Source organism: Suncus etruscus, chromosome 15, assembly GCF_024139225.1.
Source record: "Suncus etruscus isolate mSunEtr1 chromosome 15, mSunEtr1.pri.cur, whole genome shotgun sequence".
NCBI lineage: Eukaryota > Metazoa > Chordata > Mammalia > Eulipotyphla > Soricidae > Suncus > Suncus etruscus.
In genome coordinates, this window is record NC_064862.1 from 88,624,767 (window position 1) to 88,643,636 (window position 18,870).

Consider the following 18,870-nt stretch of genomic DNA (forward strand, 5'->3'; position numbering starts at 1 on the left):
AAGACTATACTTTTAGGGATCATTTCTATAGTATGTGACTAGAGAAGTTTCTCTGATCGTGTAGAACACCCGAAGCCACGAGGAGGAGCCAGCTTACTCTCCTGAGCGTGAAGCCAGCTCTAGGTGTCGCTTCTGTGGCTGCCTCTTGCCTTTGATGATCGTTCTCCTTTTTCTCTGAGAAGATAAAGGGAGAGGATGCAGTCTGAGTGGTAAAAAAAATAAAAAAATAAAAAAAGGGACTGGAGAGATAGCATGCCTTTCATGCGGACGGACGGTGGTTTGAATCCCAGCATCCCATATGGTCCTCTGTGCCTGCCAGGGGCGATTTCTGAGCATAGAGCCAGTGCTGCCGGTTGTGACCCAAAAACCAAAAAAATAATTATTTTGAGTCACACCTGGTAGCACTCAGGGGTTCCTCCTGACTCTGCACTCAGAAATAGCTCCTGGCAGGCTCAGGGGACCATATTGGATGCGGAGAATCGAACTACCATCCATGCTGGGTCTGCTTTGTGCAAGGCAAACACCCTACCACTGTGATATCTCTCTGGCCCCTCAACAATTACTCTTGAAGGGCTCAGCAGACCATAGGGGACAATAGAGATCGAACCTGGGTAGGTCATGTGCAAGGCAGCCTTACCCAGTGTACTATTTTTTATTTGTTTTTGTTTTTGGGTCACACCCATTAGTGATCAGGGGTTACTTCTGGCTCTGCACTCAGAAATCCTTCTTGGCAGGCTTTGGGGAACTTATGGGATGCTGGGGATCAAACCTGGGTCAGATGAATAAAAGGTCAAACCCTCCCCACTGTTGTGCTATTGACCCCCCCCCCCACCAACTCTTCCCTTCTTGAACAAAGCATAGAACCAAAATTTCTTATTGGGGACACACTTGGCAGTGCTCAGGGAGTCTCTATGGGGTGCGAGAGATTGAACCCAAGTGAACCTCCGCAAGAACCCTTTGCACTGTCCTATGGCTCCAACCTCAAGAGAGAAGTGATTTATTCAGCTAAAAGCATTTTACTGATGGGATAAACCTATAGAAAAATAAGCAAAGTTGGGCCCGGAGAGATAGCACAGCCGTGTTTGCCTTGCAAGCAGCCGATCCAGGACCAAAGGTGGTTGGTTCGAATCCCGGTGTCCCATATGGTCCCCCGTGCCTGCCAGGAGCTATTTCTGAGCAGACAGCCAGGAGTCACCCCTGAGCACTGCCAAGTGTGGCCCCAAAACAAAACAACAACAACAAAAAAAGAATAATAAGCAAAGTGGCAGGCTGGAGTGATAGCACAGCAGTAGGATGTTTGCTTTGCAAGCAGCCAACCCCAGAAGAACTCCTGCTTGATCCCCTGCATCCCATAGGGTACCCCGAGCCTGACAGGAGAGATTTCTGAGCACAGAGCCAGGAGTAACCCCTGAGTGCCACTGGTATGGCCCCCAAACCAAAAAACTAAACAAAACCAAAACTCATTCTTGGGGCCAGAGAGATAGTATAGCAGGTAGGATGCTTGTTTTGCATGCAGCCAACCTAGCTTTGATCCCCAGAACCCCATAGGGCCATCCCCACCAAGTGAGATCACCAAGGAGTGATCTCTGAGCACAGAGCCAGGAGTTGCCCTAAACACCGCCAAGTCTGGCCCAAAAACCAAACCAACAAACCCCACAAGGGCTGGGGCTATGCCCCTTTCCAGTGATCTGTTTTTTTTTGATATAATTTTTATTTTGACCAAAGTGGCTTACATATCTTTCACAGTAATATTTTAGGTACATATTAACAATGTGTCAGGGGAATTCCCATCACCAAAGTTGTCCTCCCTCAACCCCCATTCCCATCTCGCATCCCATATCCCCCACCCTCAACCCCCGGGCTGCTAGTATAGGTGGTCCCCTCTGTGTCTAGCTTACTACTTAGTGATCATACAACTGTTTGGTCTTGATAACCTCCACTCTTTCCCCTTCTATTTGAGAGGCAGTATTAGATAGCTGCTTTTACACGAACCAACGATTTCACTCCTAGGCATTTATCACAAGGTCCCCAAACCCTATTACTCAGAATAGGCATTTTTCACTTCCAATTTCATTGCAGCATTACTCACAATAGCCTCCAAACTTGGAGACAGCTGGATGGACCTGGTAAGGAAATAGTGGCACATATACACAAGCGAATACGACTCTGCCGTGAGAAATGAGACCAGGCAATTGGCTGCTACACAGATCAATCAGGAAGTATTATTTTATTTTATTTTATTTTATTTTTATTTTTTGGATTTTGGGCCACACCTGGTGGTGCTCAGGGGTTGCTCCTGGCTCTGCACTCAGAAATCACTCCTGGCAGGCTTGAGGTACCACATGGGATGCCAGAAATTGAACCCGAGTCTTTTCTGGGTCAGCGTGTGCAAGACAAACTCCCTACCACTGTGCTATCTCTCTGGCCCAGGGAGTGTCCTTTAAAAGCATGCCTTTCTTATTTACTTTAATTTTAAGTATATAAATTTTGGACCATACACGAGAGCTTTTTCCTGGCTCTGCACCTAGGAATCAGTGCTCAGAGGAGAGTGAACCTGGGCAAGGCCAACACCCCCACGCCCCACTGTCCTATAACTCCCTTGGGGCCACTATTGAGAATCATATTTCCTGTGTCCATTTTCAGACCTAGTTCCAAGGTCTGCGTGTCAGGCAAGCACTCTAACCACTGGACAATCTCTCTGGCTCACTCCTCAGCGTTCTGCACACTCATGTTCTTTATGAGAGCTTGGTGCCTGTCTGGGGAGGAAGCAAGAGATGCCAGAGCCTACCCAGGGCCCCCCTCATCTCCTTGTTCCTCAGGCTGTAGATAAAGGGGTTCAGCATAGGTGTGACCATGGTATACATTACTGAGGCCACCAGACTTAGGGTGGATGACACAGTGGCTGCCGAGCTCAGGTAAACCCCGAGGCCTGTTCCGTAGAAGAGAGAGACCACCAGGAGGTGCGAAGCACAGGTAGAGAAGGCTTTGGATCTGGCCCCGGCCGATGAGATCCTCAGGATGGCCGACACAATCCGGTAGTAGGAGACCAAGATGGCATTGAAGGGCACCACACCCAGGAGGGCCGTGGTGGCATATACCACAACATGGTTGAGCAGCGAGTCTGAACAGGCCAGCTTCAGCACCTGGGGGAGATCACAGAAGAAGTGGTGGATGTCCCTGTGGGTGCAGAAGGCCAGCCTCAACACGGGTAGAGTTTCCAGGAGCGAAGCCAGCACGCTGAGGCCCCAGCACCCCAAAACCAATAGGCCACAGAGCTGAGGGTGCATGATGGCCGTGTAGTGCAATGGGTGGCAGATGGCCACACAGCGGTCGTAGGCCATGACGGTCAGGAGGAGGTTGTCCAGGCAGCCGAAGACGATGAAGAAGAAAATCTGGCTGAGGCAGCCCCGGTAGGAAATAGCCGGGTTTTGAGTCCGAATGTTATTCAGCATCTTGAGGACTGTGGTGGAGACGAAGCCAATGTCAGCCCAGGACAGGTGGGCGAGGAAGAAGTACATGGGGGTGTGCAGGTGGCGGTCAGTGCCAATGCTAAGGATGATGAGCAAGTTCCCCAGCACCGTGGCCAGGTACAGGGTCAGGAAGAGCCCGAATAGCAGGAACTGGACCTCTCTGGAGCCAGAGAAGCCAGAGAGCAGAAAGCCCAGGGCTCGGCTCTGGTTTTGGGGCTCCATGTGGGGCTGCTGGGGACAGAGGCGAAGGCAGAAGAGGCCGGAACAACTTCCCCGGGGTCAGTGTGCACAGGCCCACTAGTGACTCCCAGCGGCTCGCACAATGGGAGTTGTTTTCCTGGGGAGGTGCGGAGAGGACAATGAATTCCCTAGGGGGTGGCTGTTTTGCTAACCTGGAGATTGTCATCTTGGGGTCTAAAGGATTTTTATTTCTGGTTTTTGGGTCACACCCGGCAGCGCTCAGGGGTTCCTCCTGACTCTACACTCAGAAATTACTCCTGGCAGGTTTGGGGGACCATATGGGATGCTGGGATTCCAACCACCGTCCTTCTGCATGTAAGGCAAAACGCCCTACCTCCATGCTATCTCTCCGGCCCAGTCTAAAGGATTTTTATGGGGATGGGCAGGAGAGTGCTGGAGTGATAGGACAGTGAGGAAGGCTGACCCTGATTTGATCCCCGGCATCCCATAGGGGTCTCAGAGCACCAACAGGAGTCATCCTGAGCTCGAGCACTGCTGAGTGTGGCCCCCAAACAAAAACAAAACTGTAAAAACCGAGAACTTTGAGGCCCCAGAGCATTGACATTAAAAGGCAAGAGCTGGGGGCCAGAGTGGTAGCACAGAGGTGAGGCGTTTGCCTTGTACACGGCTGACCCAGGATAGAGGTGGGTTCGATCTCTGACATCCCATATGGTCCCCTGAACCTGCCAGGAGCGATTTCTGAGCGTAGAGCCAGGAGTAACCCCTGAGCACTGCCAGGTGTGGCCCTAAGCCCTCAACCCCCCAAAAAAAAACACCCAAAAAATAAGAGGCCAGAGCACAGGTTTGGCAGGGTCCCTTGAGAACTGTACCCTTGGAAATAGTCTTGGAATCCTTTCCTATCTGCTGTGTTCCCTATAAAAATTAAATAAAAAAATAGGGTTTCACTCTACTATCTTTCTTTTTTTTTTGGGTACATCCAGTGGTGTTCAGGGCTGAATCCTGACTCTGCACTCAGGAATTATTCCTGGCAGGTTTGGGGACCCTATAAGATGTTGGAGATCAAACCTGGGCTGCCCAAGTGCAAAGCAAACGCGTTCACTGTCTTTTGTTGTTGCTGTTGTTGTTGTTGTTGTTGTTGTTCTGGGTTTTGGATCACACTGATCGATGCTCAGAGTTTACTCCTGGCACTGTACTTAGGAATTCATTCTTGTCATGCATGGGGACCCTATAGGATGCCAGAGGTTGAACCCTGATTGACTGCATGCAAAATAAGAGCCCTATCTTCCCTCTCTCTGGTCCCCACACATTACTCCTCAGCAGAACCATCAGCCCTTGACAGATGTTGGGTAGGAGGAACCTTCCTCCTTGAGAGGGTTTTGCAAATTTTGTTTTGGTTTTTGGACTTCACCCTGGGGTGCTCTGGGCTTACTCCTTGCACTTTGCTCAGGGATTCAAGGGACGCTATGGAGTGCCAGGAATAGAGCCTGGGGGATTGCTGTGAGCAGAGCAAGCATCCTCCAGAACAACCTATCTCTCTAGTCCCTGAGATAGTAGAGGAGTTAAGATGCTTGCTTTGTCTCTGGCCAACCCCAGTACAAACTATGGAGCACGAAACCAGTATAAACCACTGAGCACCAGTGGGTATGGGAGCCCAGAAATAATCTTTTTATTTTTTATTTTTGGTTTTTGGGCCACACCCGGCGTTGCTCAGGGGTTACTCCTGGCTGTCTGCTCAGAAATAGCTCCTGGCAGATACGGGGGACCATATGGGACACCGGGATTCGAACCAACCACCTTTGGTCCTGGATCGGCTGCTTGCAAGGCAAACGCCGCTGTGCTATCTCTCCGGGCCCAGAAATAATCTTAAAAAGGATAAAAGAAAAAAAGAAGGGGCTGGAGAGGTGGCGCAAGTGGTAGGGTATTTGCCTTGCACGCAGCTGACCTAGGAGGATCCCCAGGCATCCCATATGGTCCCATAAGCCAGGAGCGATTTCTGAGGGCATAGCCAGGAGTAACCCCTGAGTGTCATCGGGTGTGGCCCAAAAACTAAAATACCGGGTGTGGCCCAAATATTGCCTTTCTTCCAAAAAGCAAGCAAACAAACAAACCCCCAAAACAATAAACCCCCCCCCAAAGGAGGGAACTGGAGCTAGAATACGGCAGGGAGGGTGCTTACCTTGTAAGGGGCCAATTCAGGCTCGATCTCCAGCATCCCATAGGGTCCCCCAAGACCTCCAGAAATGGTCCCTGAGCATAGAGTCAGGAGTTAACCCTGAGCACCGCCAGGTGTGGCACCAAAGCAAAACAAAACGAAAACCAAGCAAGAACAAAGAACCATATTCAGAAGACTTTTACCCACTTTGCCTTGGTACCCTGGGGACCATCACCCAAGACACAAGGCAGGGAGGGACCGATGGGCACAGCCCTGCAGTGCCTTGGCATGAGGCAGAGAGACACTGGGTGAACGGGAGGTTCCACTGAGCTGCTTGAAAGACGAACCTTCCTTCTCGCCTCCTTGTTAAATAAGCTGTTTCACAGGCTCCCCTGAATCTCTGAGGGATTCTGGTCCCTCAAAGGCACAGTTTGCTCTCCTTCCTGGGCCCTGGGGTGGGGACAGGGGCTGGGAGATCCCTTCCATGGGACCTTCTCTTGGGGGAACAAATATCATTCTGGGGTGGTGGTGGTGCAGTGAGGTCTTGGGCAGGGTGTGCAAAATTGGTCCTGAAGGATGTGACTGTTTGCTCCCCAGGATTCTCATTTTCTCCAGCGCTGTTATCTGGCTCATTCCCCCAACACTGCAGCTCCTCCCTATTCTTCTTTGAAACTTTATTTTTCTTGCAAAATCTGAGTCTGTGAGCTTGCTGTTGGAGGGAAAATAGAGTTGTTCAGTGGCTGCTAACTGCTATTTTCCCCCGTACAAAATCCCCAAATTCAGCTGGGCACCTATCTTTTATTTATTTATTTATTTATTTATTTATTTATTTATTCATTCATTGACACCCAGTGGAACCCAGAAATTACTCTTGGCAGATTCGGGGGACCATATAGTATGCTGGGGATCAAACCCAGGTTGCTCTGGTTGTGTGCAAGGTAAATGCCCTCTCCGCTGTGTTACGACTCAGTCCCCTTTGTTTTATTTTTATTATTATTTTTTTCAGGCACATTTTTTTTTCAGGGATCACTCCTGACTGGGTCTGGGAAAACCACAGTGGGTTCTGGGGATGGGATCAGGTTAGCTCATACTCAAGGTGAATGCTCAATTAGTTGTATTATCTTTCTTGCCCCTGGTCTTGTTGAAGATGTTTGTTCATGCAAAGATGTTGGTTTCCCAAGAGACCCGCCCTGTGGAGGGGAACCCTACATCCAAACACAGTCGTGAATCCCAGGGGTTGGAAAAAGGAGCTTTTATTTTCCTTCTGGGAGAAACACATTCACCTCATTAAATGTACAGGGAACTGTTCTTTCTTTCTTTCTTTCTTTCTTTCTTTCTTTCTATCTATCTATCTATCTATCTATCTATCTATCTATCTATCTATCTATCTATCTATCTATCTATCTATCTGTCTGTCTGTCTGTCTGTATATCTATCTATCTATCAATCATCTATCTATCTATCTATCTATCTATCTGTCTGTCTGTCTGTCTGTCTATCTATCTACCTTCCATATATCTGTCTATCTATGTATTTTACCTGTTTGTATATCTATCTTGTCTATCTATCTATTGGCCATACTCAGTGATACTCAGAGCTGACTCTTATTTCTGTGCTCAAGAGTCATTCCTGCCTGGCTTGGGGACCCTATAGATTGCCAGGGATGAAACCCAGTTGGTCTCATGCAGGGCAAGCACCTTACTGTCCTATTACTCTGGCTTCAGGGACTTTTATTTTATTTTATTTATTATTTATTTTTAAATATTATTATTATTATTATTAATTTTATTTTACTTTATTTACTCCTGACTAATGCCTTTTATTTTATAGTTTTGATGTTGTTTTTTTTTTTTGTTTTGTTTTTTGGTTTTTGGTTTTTGGTTTTTGGTTTTTGGGCCACACCTGGCAGCGCTCAGGGGTTACTCCTGGCTATCTGCTCAGAAATAGCTCCTGGCAGGCACGGGGGACCATATGGGACACCGGGATTCGAACCAACCACCTTAGGTCCTGGATCTAAGACAAACACTGCAAGACAAACACTGCTGTGCTATCTCTCCAGGCCCTATAGTTTTGATTTTGAGTCATGTGATGCTCAGGGATTTCTCCTGGCTCTGTGTTTAAAAAGCACTCCTGGCAGGCTTAAGGGGCCATATAAGATGCCTGGAATCCAACCTGGGTAGGCCACATGCAAGGCAAATACCATTCCACCTTCTATCACTAATGGGCAGTTTTTATTTGTCAATTACTGTCTCAACAACCCTTCCGAGGCAGTAATAGAAACTAACTTCCACTAAGGTCTGCCGGGTACTTGCAAATCCTCTCTCTGCAAGTTCACATTTGGCTTATCCTTTCTTTCTTTTCTTTTCTTTTTTTTTTTTTTTTTTGGGTCACACCCGGCAGTGCTCAGGGGTTACTCTTGGCTCTACGCTCAGAAATTGCTCCTGGCAGGCTCGGGGGGCCATATGGGTGCTGGGATTCGAATCAATGACCTTCCGCATGAAAGGCAAACGCCTTACGTCCATGCTATCTCTCCGGCCCCTGGCTTATCCTTTCAATAGAAACAAAGCTACACATAGACATTATGTTGGGGATCACAAGTGGTGGAGCTCAGAAATAACTCCTGGTTCTGTGCTCAGGGATCCCTCCTGGTGGTGCTCGGGAATTCTGAGTAGCCTAAGGTCAAATGCTCTACCCACGGGAAGTATCCCTTCTGTCTCACATATACTTTGTTTTGAGAGGGTTTAAAATTTTTTTATTTATTTATTATTTATTTAAAATTTTATTTATTTATTTTTGAGTCATACCCAGCAGTGCTCAAAGGTCACTCTTGGCTGTGCTCTGGGGACACGATGGGATACAGGGGATCGAACCCGGGTTGGCCACATGTAAGGCAAACACCTTCCCTGCTGTTTTGTGGCTCTGGCCCCTTAAATTTTATTATTATTATTATTATTATTATTATTACTTTTGTTTTGGCCACACTTGGAGCTGCTCAGGGGTTACTCCTGGCTCTGTGCTCATAAATCACTCCTGGCAGGCTCAGGGACCCTAGAGAATGTGGGGGGATCAAACCAGGGTTGGCTGCATGCAAGGCTAACACCCTCCCTGCTGTGCTATCACTTTGGTCCCATATTATTATTTTTAATTATTTTATTTAAACACTGTGGTTACAAGGTTGTTCATAATACAGTTGTTTTATTTTGTCACAATTGCAAAGTTGCTCCTGTTTGAGTTTCTACAATATTGAGTCCTACAATATCCCAACATCCTCACCAGTGCACATTTCCTGCCACCAATATCCCCTGTTTTCCTCTGTCCTTCAGGCAGATATCCTCCCTTCCTCTCTCTCTCAGAAGGTTTTTTTTTTTTTTTGGGGGGGGGGGGAGTGTACCTGGCAATGATCAGTGGCTATTCCCATCTTACAACTCACTATTTTTTTTGGGTGGGGGCATACCTGGTGGTGCTCAGAGGTTACTCCTGGCTCTGTGCTCATAAATCGCCCCTGGCAGGCACAGGAGGCCATAAGGAATGCCAGAAATCGAACCTAGGTCTGTCCTGGGTAGGCTGCAGGGAAGGCAAATGCCCTACTGCTGTGCTATCACTCTGCCCAATGGACTTCTTCTTTTTATTTATTTTTTTGATTTTGCACCACATCTGGCGGCCCAGGGGTTACTCCTGGCTCTGCAATCAGACATCGCTCCTGGCAGGCTCCAGGGACCATATGGGATGTCTGGGCTTAAACCTGGATTGGTCCTGGGTTGGCTGCGTATGCAAGGCAAACACCCTTTCAGCTGTGCTCCAGGATCTCTGCCCCCCACACCTCACTATATATATATATATATATATATATATATATATATATATATATATATATATATATATATATATATAAATTTTATTTTATTTTATTTTTTTGGTGACACTCTGCATTGCTCAAATTTTAATCCGGACCCTGCACTCAGGAATCATTCCTGCCACTGCCTGGGGGAATCTATGGGATGTTCCAAATCCAAACAAACCAAAGCCAGTGGAAGACCTTGGCTTGTGAGAAATCCGTGACTTTTCCAGAGATTCTCCCAAGAAAGAGCATCAGAGGAAGCTACTTTCAAAAGTCACCAAAAAGTCCTCAGGGACATTTGGCCACTTGCAGTCAATTTAGAGAAACTTTCTCCTTGGAGAAATGAACTTGCTTTGCTGCTGTTACTTTCAGATCCAACGGCAAGGGACCATTTTCCATTTTCCTTCTTATTCTTTTAGTTTTTTGACTCATCCCAGGGAACTGCAGGCTCACCAGGACCTGGCGGGTTAAAAGACAAAAGAACAATTTGCTTAATAAGGAGCTTGGAGGCACAGACTGCTGAGCCTGAAATTAAACTCGGCCAAGCTGGGGGATTTTGTTAGATTTCTCTGCTCCCATTCTGGGTGAAAATCCCAATTGTGTCTTCCCACAGGGATGAAGAACAGAGACATTTATCAATGACCTAGAAGGCCTCTGTGGTCCTGGAGGGCTGGTGGGGTGAGAAGGGGCTGGAGAGCAATTCAAGGGTCTTAGGATCACCTCATCCCCTTTGGCTGAACAAACCCCAGGATAGAGGCACAAATCTTGCTACTTATAAAAATTTCTGCAGTGGCGCAGGTAGTGGGGCGTTTGCCTTGCAAGCGCTAACTTAGGAACAACCGAGGTTCGATCCCCCAGCGTCCCATATAGTCCCCCAAACCAGGATTGATTTCTGAGCGCATAGCCAGAACGGATGTGGCCCAAAAAGCAAAAAAAAAAAAAAAAAAAATCTGCCCAAACTAGTCATTTCTGGCTCTTCTCTTACCCATTTTTTATTTTATATTTTATTTTAATTTTTAAAATTATTTATTGTTATTTTATATATATTTAATTTTTAAAATTAAAAATTAAAATTTATTTTATTTTTTATTTTTCCATTAAAAAATTTTTTTTTTTTGGTTTCTGGTTTTTGGGCCACACCCGGCGGTGCTCAGGGGTTACTCCTGGCTGTCTGCTCAGAAATAGCTCCAGGCAGGCACAGGGGACCATATGGGACACCGGGATTCGAACCAACCACCTTTGGTCCTGGATCAGCTACTTGCAAGGCAAACACCGCTGTGCTATCTCTTCGGGCCCCCCCAAAAACCTTCATTTATTGATTGATTGATCTTTGGGCAACACCTGGCAGTGCTAAGGGGCCACTCCTGTTTCTGCACTCTGAAATCACCCCTGGCAGGTTGGAGGACCATATGGGATGCTGGGAATCTAACTGGGTTCCTCCCAGGCCAGCCCCATGCAAGGCAAATGTCCTACCATTGTGCTATCTCTCTGGCCCCTACATCCAGAATTTTTATCTGCTTTTCTCTATATTCCTAGCATTGCAGGAACCACTTTAAATCTACTTTGTTATATTTATTGTATCTATATATATATATATACATACACATACTTTTTATATGTATCATATATATCTAAACCAGTCTCTGGGTCTACCTGATGTCTGCCATGACTCCCATCACGAGAGGATCCCTCTGGTCTACGTGATGTACATGGTGGCCACTCCCATGTTATACCCCTTCCTCTACATACTGAGAAGTAAGGATGTCAGGGGGGCCTTGGGCTGGTTCCTCCACCAGCAATTCATTGCCACAAAGGGGTTCTTTGGGCTCAGAAGTAGGTAAATGTTTTTCTTTTTGGGGCCACACCCGGTGATGCTCAGTGCTGACTCCTGACTCTGTGCTCAGGGGTCACTCCTTGGTGGTGCTCAGGGGACCTTATGGGATGCCAGGGATCAAACCCAGGTCAGCATGTGCAAGGCAAACATTGTACCCATTGTACTATGGCTCTTGCTTTCTCCCTCCACTTTAGACGCAAGTGTTTACAATATTGTAACTAGGGGTATCATGACTATCGCTTTTCAGAGTCTGGGGACATTTTCTCCCCTCTATGGCTTCTCTCTCTCTCTCTCTCTCTCTCTCTCTCTCTCTCTCTCTCTCTCTCTCTCACACACACACACACACACACACACACACACACCTGGGTTCTGATTCCAACAGCCCTGCCAATAACATTCTCTTCTATGCATTCTTGGTTGTTTTTGTGTTTTGTTTTTTGTTTTTTTGGCTTGTTCTTGTGCCACACATGGCAGTGCCAAGGGCTGACTCTTGTCTCTATGCTCAGGGATCACTCCTAGTAGAATATCAGACTCTCCCATGTGGTCTTCTAAGCACTGTGTGTGAGTCCCACAACCTCCTGTACCAGACTCAGAGTAAGTAGTAAAGAAACTGGGGTATGATATTCAATGAACCGGGCACAGGCTTTGCCTGTAAGAACCCTGGGTTCAATTCCTGACTCCACATGATCCCCCAAGCATTGTATGTAGAATTTTGTTTTTATTTTTTGGGGGGGCAGATCTTACAAATCTTAGGGTAGTGCCCTGCACTAAGGAATGATTCCATAAGGTCTACTGAGTTCTGCCAGGAGAATTCCTGAGCACAGAGTCAGAAGGATGCTATATGCCTTGAGCATCACTGGATGTGGTTCCAAAATCTAAACAAATATGATAAAAAACTAATAATGGGGCTGGAGTGGTGGCTCATGCAGTAGGACATTTGCCTTGCACATGCTAATCTAAGATGGACCACAGTTCGATGCCTTGGCATCCCATATGGTCCCCCAAGCCAGGAGTGATTTCTGAGCGCATAGCCAGGAGTAACCCCTGAGTGTCACCAGGTTGGCCCCCAAACAAAACAAAAACAAAAAAATTGTAGGCTGTGGTTTAAATGATAAATAGTAAAAGAATATTATAGGCTGTTGGAGTAACCAGTATTCATTCACTCTATTCAGGATAATGCTTTGCTTGTGCTGGTCAGTTGTTGGATTAATTGGGTCCTGCCCAACTCAGTATTTGTTCTCCACCCTAGGGTGTTATCTGATTCTTGCTAATAAAAAGCCGGGCTCTCAGGAAGGCTATTGCATTCATTCTTTGGTCTTCCTCTACTAACCTTCCTGCCTATTAGGAGCAGAAGTCTTGTGTGTTGGAATTCCTGAACCCATTTTTACAAAGCCCCTTTTAGGGTTATTTCCTGCATCAGCATTTGCTTCCAGACCCAAGTCTCTCCAGATCCTGTTTTTGAAGCAGAGGATTCCTTCTCAGTCATTCATGGACTGGAAGTACCTCTGGATTGGCTTTAGCCCTTCCTGTTTTCCACCCAAAGGGGGGTGATCTTTTTTCAGGTCTCAGAGAGAAAGCTGCTTGCAGTTTTGATTTTCTCAACTAGTCCATCTGTCTGCAGTTTCTTGCTAGTCAGCAAAAAACTTGTGGTGGAAGTTTCCTGAATCTGTTATATTCGCTTCAACCTTCTGTGGATTATTTTCTGTGTTGGCCTTTGCTTTCAGACCCACTCTCCCAATTCCTCTTCAGTAGGCTATTTTATTCATTTATTTATTTTTGGTTTATGGGCCACACACAGCAGTGTTCAGGTGTTGAGCACTCGGAAGTTGCTCCTGGCAGGCTCAGGGGACCATATGGGATATTGGGAATCAAACCTGGGTTCATCCTGGTTCGGCAACATGCAAGGCAAATGCCCTACCACTGTGCTACCACTATGCCCCCCCCAGGCTGTGGTTTAAATGGAAAATAATAAAAGAATATTGTTGGCTTAAAGGGCTGACAGAAGATCTCTGCCAACAGTCCCAGGTTCAATTCCCAGCCCCTCATTACTTCTGAATGTGGCCTCAAATGAGAAAAAAACAGAAAACAACAACAACAACAACAACAAAAATACCCATAGACTTTATAAACATAGTTCATTTTGGCTGTACTAAATCAATTTATAAACACATTCTTTAAGAATAAACAACCAGGGGTTGGAGTGATAGCACAGCAGGGAGGACATTTGCCTTGCATGTGGCAAACTAGACTCTATCCCCTATCCCATATAAGTCTCCCCAAGCAATGCCATGGGAGTCATTCTTGAGAACAGAACCATGGTGTACCCTTTTAGCATCAATGGGTGTGGCAGTTTGGTGTGTATGTGTGTGTGTTTGTGTGTGCAGAAGGTCAGATGCACAGTAAGTAGGATGTAGTAACATGGCAAGGTCCAGGACTCTAAGGACCAAGAGAGCAGAACCAAGAGAACCGTGGTGTCATGATGACTGTTTCAGTGCAAGGGTGTGGGCACAAAGCATCTACAGGGTAAGACAAGGCTAGCTAAAAACCTGTTACCAGGGGCCGGCGTGGTGGTGCTAGAGGTAAGGTGTTTGCCTTGCCAGCGGTAGCCTAGGACTGACCGTGGTTCGATCCCCCGGCGTCCCATATGGTCCCCCAAGCCAGGAGCGACTTCTGAGTGCATAGCCAGGAGTTACCCCTGAGCATCACCGGGTGTGGCCCAAAAACAAAAAAAACCAAAAAAACCAAAAAACAAAAAAAGACCCTGTTACCCCATCCCCCATTCTTTCTGTAACCTGACCTGCTAATAAGACCTGCCCATTTCTGGAAGGGGTCTTTGGTAGGTAACAAAAGGTTTTGCCTGAGGGGCAAGGGAGGATGGTTAAAGAGAGGATTGGGAAGATGGATTGAGAGAGAGCAGCAGGAGGAGAGATGGCTGAGAGACAAAGTATAATGCAGGGCTGATGAGATCCAGCATAAAAAGTTATGAGAGAAGCCACACCTGTTGGCTAGGGCATGAATAAATCTGATGTTTCCTGAAATTTGTCTGTGAATTTCCTCGCCACTACCCTGAAACCTCAGATCCGACAGCTGGAGGGGGTTGGAGACACGTGGCCTGGGCTGGAGAAAAAGGCCCCTCATTCATCCATCTCTATCCACCACCATCCAGCCCCTTCCAAGGGCTTTTAGTCTACAAAAACCCTAAACAAAGATGTTCCCCTAACTTCCTCTTTCCCTAAATGTCTTCTTTTGATATATAAAAGCCCACTGGATAGTACTTTTGTTTCTCTCTCTGGATCTGTTCTTCCTGGTTTGGGAACTGGTTCGAATAAAGAAAGGACTTCTGGATGTTGCTGGGGTAGAGAGAGAATGAGGCATAAGGCCATGAAAACCATTTTCATTCTTTTCTATCTGGCTTGGTATTATTTCTCTGCTGCTACCCTGCTTCATCAGACTCATTTGCCTAAGGGGTTAGAAACAAAGCATGTGGGGTGATCTCACCACCTGTGTAAATTTTTTTTTGGGTACCACACCTGGTGGTGCTAAGGTGTTACTCCTGGCTATGTGCTCAGAAATCATTCATGGCTTGGGGGACCATATGGGACCATGAGGATCAAACCACGGTCCATCCTAGGTTAGTGCATGCAAGGCAGATACCATACCGTTTGTACCACTACTCCGGTCCCTGCACCTGTGTGTTTTTATTTTACACTACAGGACAGGCAGTGGTGGAAAGGGGCAGAGTGTCCAGCCAGTGCGATGTCAAAATAAATCGGAGCTGGGCATCTGGTGTAGGACATGGCTTTGCTCTGGGTCTGGGTGTTCAGCAGCATCTTGGAGATAGTGGTGAAAGTGGTTGGAGAGGAAGAAGCACATGTGGGGAGATAGGGGTGAGGACTAAAGCTGATGGTCCAAGACTGAGCAAGTTCCCCAGCCTGGTGAAGAAGAACAGCACAAAGAAGAGGGTCTGAAGGTCGTGATAACTCCGTGAAGCCAAGGAAGAAGACATTTCATGATATTCCTTATAATTTTTTTTGGTGGAGTGGGAACAGTCAGGGCTACTTAGGACTTAGTACTGGTGGGGGTTGGGGACCCTATGGGATGCTGAATATCAAATGTTGGGTGACTGCATGCCAAGACAAGTGCCCTACCATTGTACTATCTCTCTGTCCCCTTGTCATTTCTTGCTTCCTTGACTAATATGCCCTTTGGGGAAGAAGGGTACAAATAGGTGATCAATGAATGGCCTAAAGGGGCCTCTCAGCCAGACTTCACTTTTCCATGATGCCTTTTTTGTTTGTTTGTTTGTTTTTGGGTCACACCTGGCAGCACTCAGGGGTTGCTCCTGGCTCTGCGCTCAGAAGTCCTAGTAGGCTCTGTGGACCACATGGGATGCTGGAATCGTCCTGTGTTGCCGCATGCAAGGCAAATGATCTACCGCTGTGCTATGCTCCAGCACCTCCATGATGCCTTTTCAAGGACACTTTGTCTTTCCAATGACAACAGTACACTGGGTCATGTGACAATTGTCATTCATTCATTCATATTTCTTTGGTAGCAATTGCTTCATAGCCTGATCTGGAATTACACTCTAGTACCACATAATTCTTTGGGCATGACTTGGGTGTAGGGGACTCTCACTCTATAAAGAAATCATAAACTGATTCTTAACCATAATTTTCAGCAAATGCATGGAAAGGTAGAGTTATTCCCTACACTTTCATTCCTTTATCATTGTTTTGCAATATACAATTGACTCAAGTTATGGTTTCTGCCAACTGAAAAATGAATACAACAAATTCAAGGCTCTAATCAAGACTTCATTGACAATAAATCCCAGGCACTGAATGGACTGAGGACACCAGTTTGCAGGAAGCAACACAAGAACTTGGGTATTTGTTGGCCAATGGGTCAAGTGCAAGGTTTTTCTGGATGCAGGAAGGGGTCCTGAAGATGAGAGGCATCATGCACCTTGGAATTCATCCCATTTCTTCCTTCCCTTCTGTTAGTATCAGGAGCTCCTCTGAGATCCACCAGCAGCAGGAACCAATTTGGCTAATGATGAGTTCTGCGCTGTTGGGTCTCTAGACCACACAAGAGTCTTAATTAGCTAGCACTCTTAAATCAATCAGGCTATATCAGTGACAGTTAGGTTTTCTCCCTGTATCTCGGAGAGGGTGTTTGCAGAAAAACAGAGTCCATGACTGAACTGTTTCTTCTGAGCATCGAATCTCAGCCCCAGACCTGCTCAGGAGGCTGATGGCAGCTGGAGTCCCGGGGCCAGAGATGCGACCCAGCCAGGAACAGTGAGTGACCCTGAGATGCTGAAAGAGGGAAGGGAGCTTAGAAATTCCTTCCTCAGTCCTAGAGCATTTAGGGGTTCAACCAGAAGGGAGGGTTCCAGATATGCCAACTTTCAGCTCAAATGCCTTTGATGTTGATGCAATTTTCTCTTTTCTCTGTTGGAAAGCTGAGGACAAATGTTTTGGATACTTATCATTATTACTATTATTATTATTAATGTTTTGTTTTGTTTTGGGGCCATACCTGGCAGGACTCAGAGTTACTCCTGGCTCTGTGCTATGGATATACTCCTTCCTGGCAGGCTTGGGGACTATATGAGATGCCAAGGATTGAACCTGGGTTGACCACTTGCAAGGCAAATGCCTTGCTATCTCTCTGGCCCCTTATTATTTTTTTTTTTAATGACAGGGAAGCACTTACATCTTCTGTTGTTTTGTTTTACTTTTGGAACCATGCCCAGCTATGCCCAGAGCTCAGGGCTTCCTCCTGTCTCTGCACTCAGATAGCACTCCTGGTGGGAATTGGAGGACCCCATTGGGTGCAGGGATTCAAACACTGGGCAGCTGTGCACAAGGCAAATGCCCTCCTGCTCTGCTATTGCTTCAGCCCCATGCTCACCTGTTTAATTTATTTATTTTCTTACAGGATTCCAGGAAACTTCTAAGGCAGCAAAACATGATTTACTTGGAGAATACTAGGAGCAAATATTTTTTTTTACTATCTTTTCTATACTTTTGGGGAGCAAAGATTTTTAAAATTCAAGACGTTCTGGTTTGGCTGTTTGATTTTTTAAAAGGTTATCTTTTATTGGGAACGTAGAGATAGCATGGAGGTAGGGCATTTTTCTTGCATACAGAAGGATGGTGGTTCGAATCCTGGCATCCCATATGGTCCCCTGAGCCTGCCAGGAGCGATTTCTGAGCTTAGAGCCAGGAGTAACCCATGAGCACCACCGCTGGATGTGACCCCCCACAGAAAACCCCCCCAAAAAACAAAAAAATGTTATCTTTTATTTATTTGAATTAATCAATTCTTTTATTTTTGGGGCCACACCCAGTGATGCTATAGGGGGACACTATAGGATGTTGAAGATTAAACTGGGGTCAGCTATGTGCAAGGCTAACACTTCCTGCTGTCTCTCTCAGGCTTGATTTATTTTAATTTTAATTAACTAAAAATTTTTTTTGGGGGTAAGCAGATAGTCCTCAGGGCTTTACTCCAGGCTCTGCACTCAGGAATCACTCCTGGTGGGGACACTGGAGACCCTCTGGGGTGCTGGGGGAATCAATCCTTGTTGACTGAGTACAAGGCCTTACCCAATGTACTATTGCTCTGGCCCACGTACAAAGGAGTACTCAACTCAGTGGTTGGAATGAAAAATAGATACACATGATTAAGACCTTGGATACTTGTTTTATCCTTTTGGGGGAACATATCTGACAGCACTCAGGGATTACTCTTGGCTCTGTGCTCAGAAATCTCTCCTGGAAGGCTCAGGGGATCATATGGGATGCTGGGGATTGAACCCACGTCTGTTTCGGGTCCTCCGTGTGCAAGGCAAATACACTACCGCTGTGCTATCACTCCAGCCCCTCTTTTGTCTTGTTGTTCTCCAAAGGTGTCTGTGTTCCGGGGAGTCACACAATGTAACAGGGATGGTCAAGTTCTTCTTCCTGGGGCTCTCGGATGACCCCAACTCCAGCCTCTCCTCTTCTGCCTCTTCCTGTCCATGTATCTGGTTGCCCTCACGGGAAACCTGCTCATCATTCTGGCAAGAAGTAACCCCTGAGCACTGCCAGGTGTGTCTCCTAATAAAACAAAACTTCTTCAAGCTTGATTTCTAAATAGGGCTTCTTTTATCCACATCCTTCATTGGAATTGAGGGGCTATTCTGGGATTTTTCATGCATTAAACCTATCACCCTTTGAATCCTATACCACTGTCAGATTATTGAGTAGTGTCAAATCTTCTGTATTTGGGTCCTGTAGATATGGAGCATTCTTTGTTAAATAAAATGTGTGTAATTCCCAGCTTTCTGGAAAGTTTCTTGTACTGTCCAGGAGATGGTGGCATC

At 46.4% G+C, this 18,870-nt stretch overlaps 1 protein-coding gene and 1 non-coding gene across 2 annotated transcripts; one reads left to right on the forward strand and one right to left on the reverse strand.

Annotated features, from left to right (window-relative positions):
* Positions 1-211, forward strand: LOC126031506 (small nucleolar RNA U3). The gene has a single exon (XR_007503354.1). It is a non-coding gene; the product is annotated as a small nucleolar RNA U3 (small nucleolar RNA).
* Positions 212-2,735: 2,524 nt separating this feature from the next.
* On the reverse strand, positions 2,736-3,692 carry LOC126030128 (olfactory receptor 7C1-like). The gene has a single exon (XM_049788315.1). The coding sequence runs from the start codon at positions 3,690-3,692 to the stop codon at positions 2,736-2,738; it is 957 nt and encodes a 318-aa protein (XP_049644272.1).
* Between the last annotated feature and the right edge of the window lie 15,178 nt (positions 3,693-18,870).